The 634-nt window shown below is 49.7% G+C and overlaps 1 protein-coding gene across 1 annotated transcript in view; it reads left to right on the forward strand.

Moving 5' to 3' along the window:
• Positions 1 to 206: 206 nt before the first annotated feature.
• LOC104618019 (nuclear receptor subfamily 4 group A member 2) overlaps positions 207 to 634 on the forward strand; it is a gene marked incomplete at its 5' end in the record, with an annotated part of 1,415 nt that continues 987 nt past the window's right edge. The window contains one exon of the mRNA XM_010283497.1: positions 207 to 409. Coding sequence (XP_010281799.1) covers positions 207 to 409 — 203 coding nt within the window. The remainder of the gene's footprint in view (positions 410 to 634) is intronic.

Genomic DNA, 634 nt, shown 5'->3' on the forward strand with positions numbered 1-634 from the left:
CGCCGCCTCTGCGGACGGAGAGCGGCCGCCTCGTAGCGCCGCTCCTGATGGCATTAATTGCCCCGGCACATCTAATTTCCTCGCTGGTCAGGGAGAGGCTTAATTGTTATGAAAACCTGGCTCCCCGGCTAGACACGGGGCTAGCAATTTCACGGGTTATATACTTCAGAGAACCTCATTAAGTGCTTTTTACAATGAATTCCCAGTTCCAGGCTAACCCCGACTACCAGATGAGCGGAGATGACACTCAGCACATCCAGCAGTTCTACGATCTCTTGACCGGCTCCATGGAGATCATCCGAGGGTGGGCAGAGAAAATTCCTGGCTTCACCGATCTCCCTAAAACGGACCAGGACCTGCTTTTCGAATCCGCCTTCCTGGAGCTGTTTGTGCTGCGGCTGGCGTACAGGTGAGCAGCCAGACTCCGAGGGGGGAACTTCTGGGTGGTTATGAAATCAGATCCTTTCAAGGTCCGCTGGTCTGCGTTTTATTAACTCCTTGGTAATTAGGTGCCTCTTAAATCCTTCATTTATTGCTCCTCAAGTAATTAGTTGTTTAGCTTTTCTCCCCTCATCTTCTCTTTTTTTTTTTGTAAATCTTTCTTTCCCTTTCTCTCTTTTTTTCTCTCTCTCCC

This window comes from Phaethon lepturus, unplaced genomic scaffold (assembly GCF_000687285.1).
Source record: "Phaethon lepturus isolate BGI_N335 unplaced genomic scaffold, ASM68728v1 scaffold47183, whole genome shotgun sequence".
NCBI lineage: Eukaryota > Metazoa > Chordata > Aves > Phaethontiformes > Phaethontidae > Phaethon > Phaethon lepturus.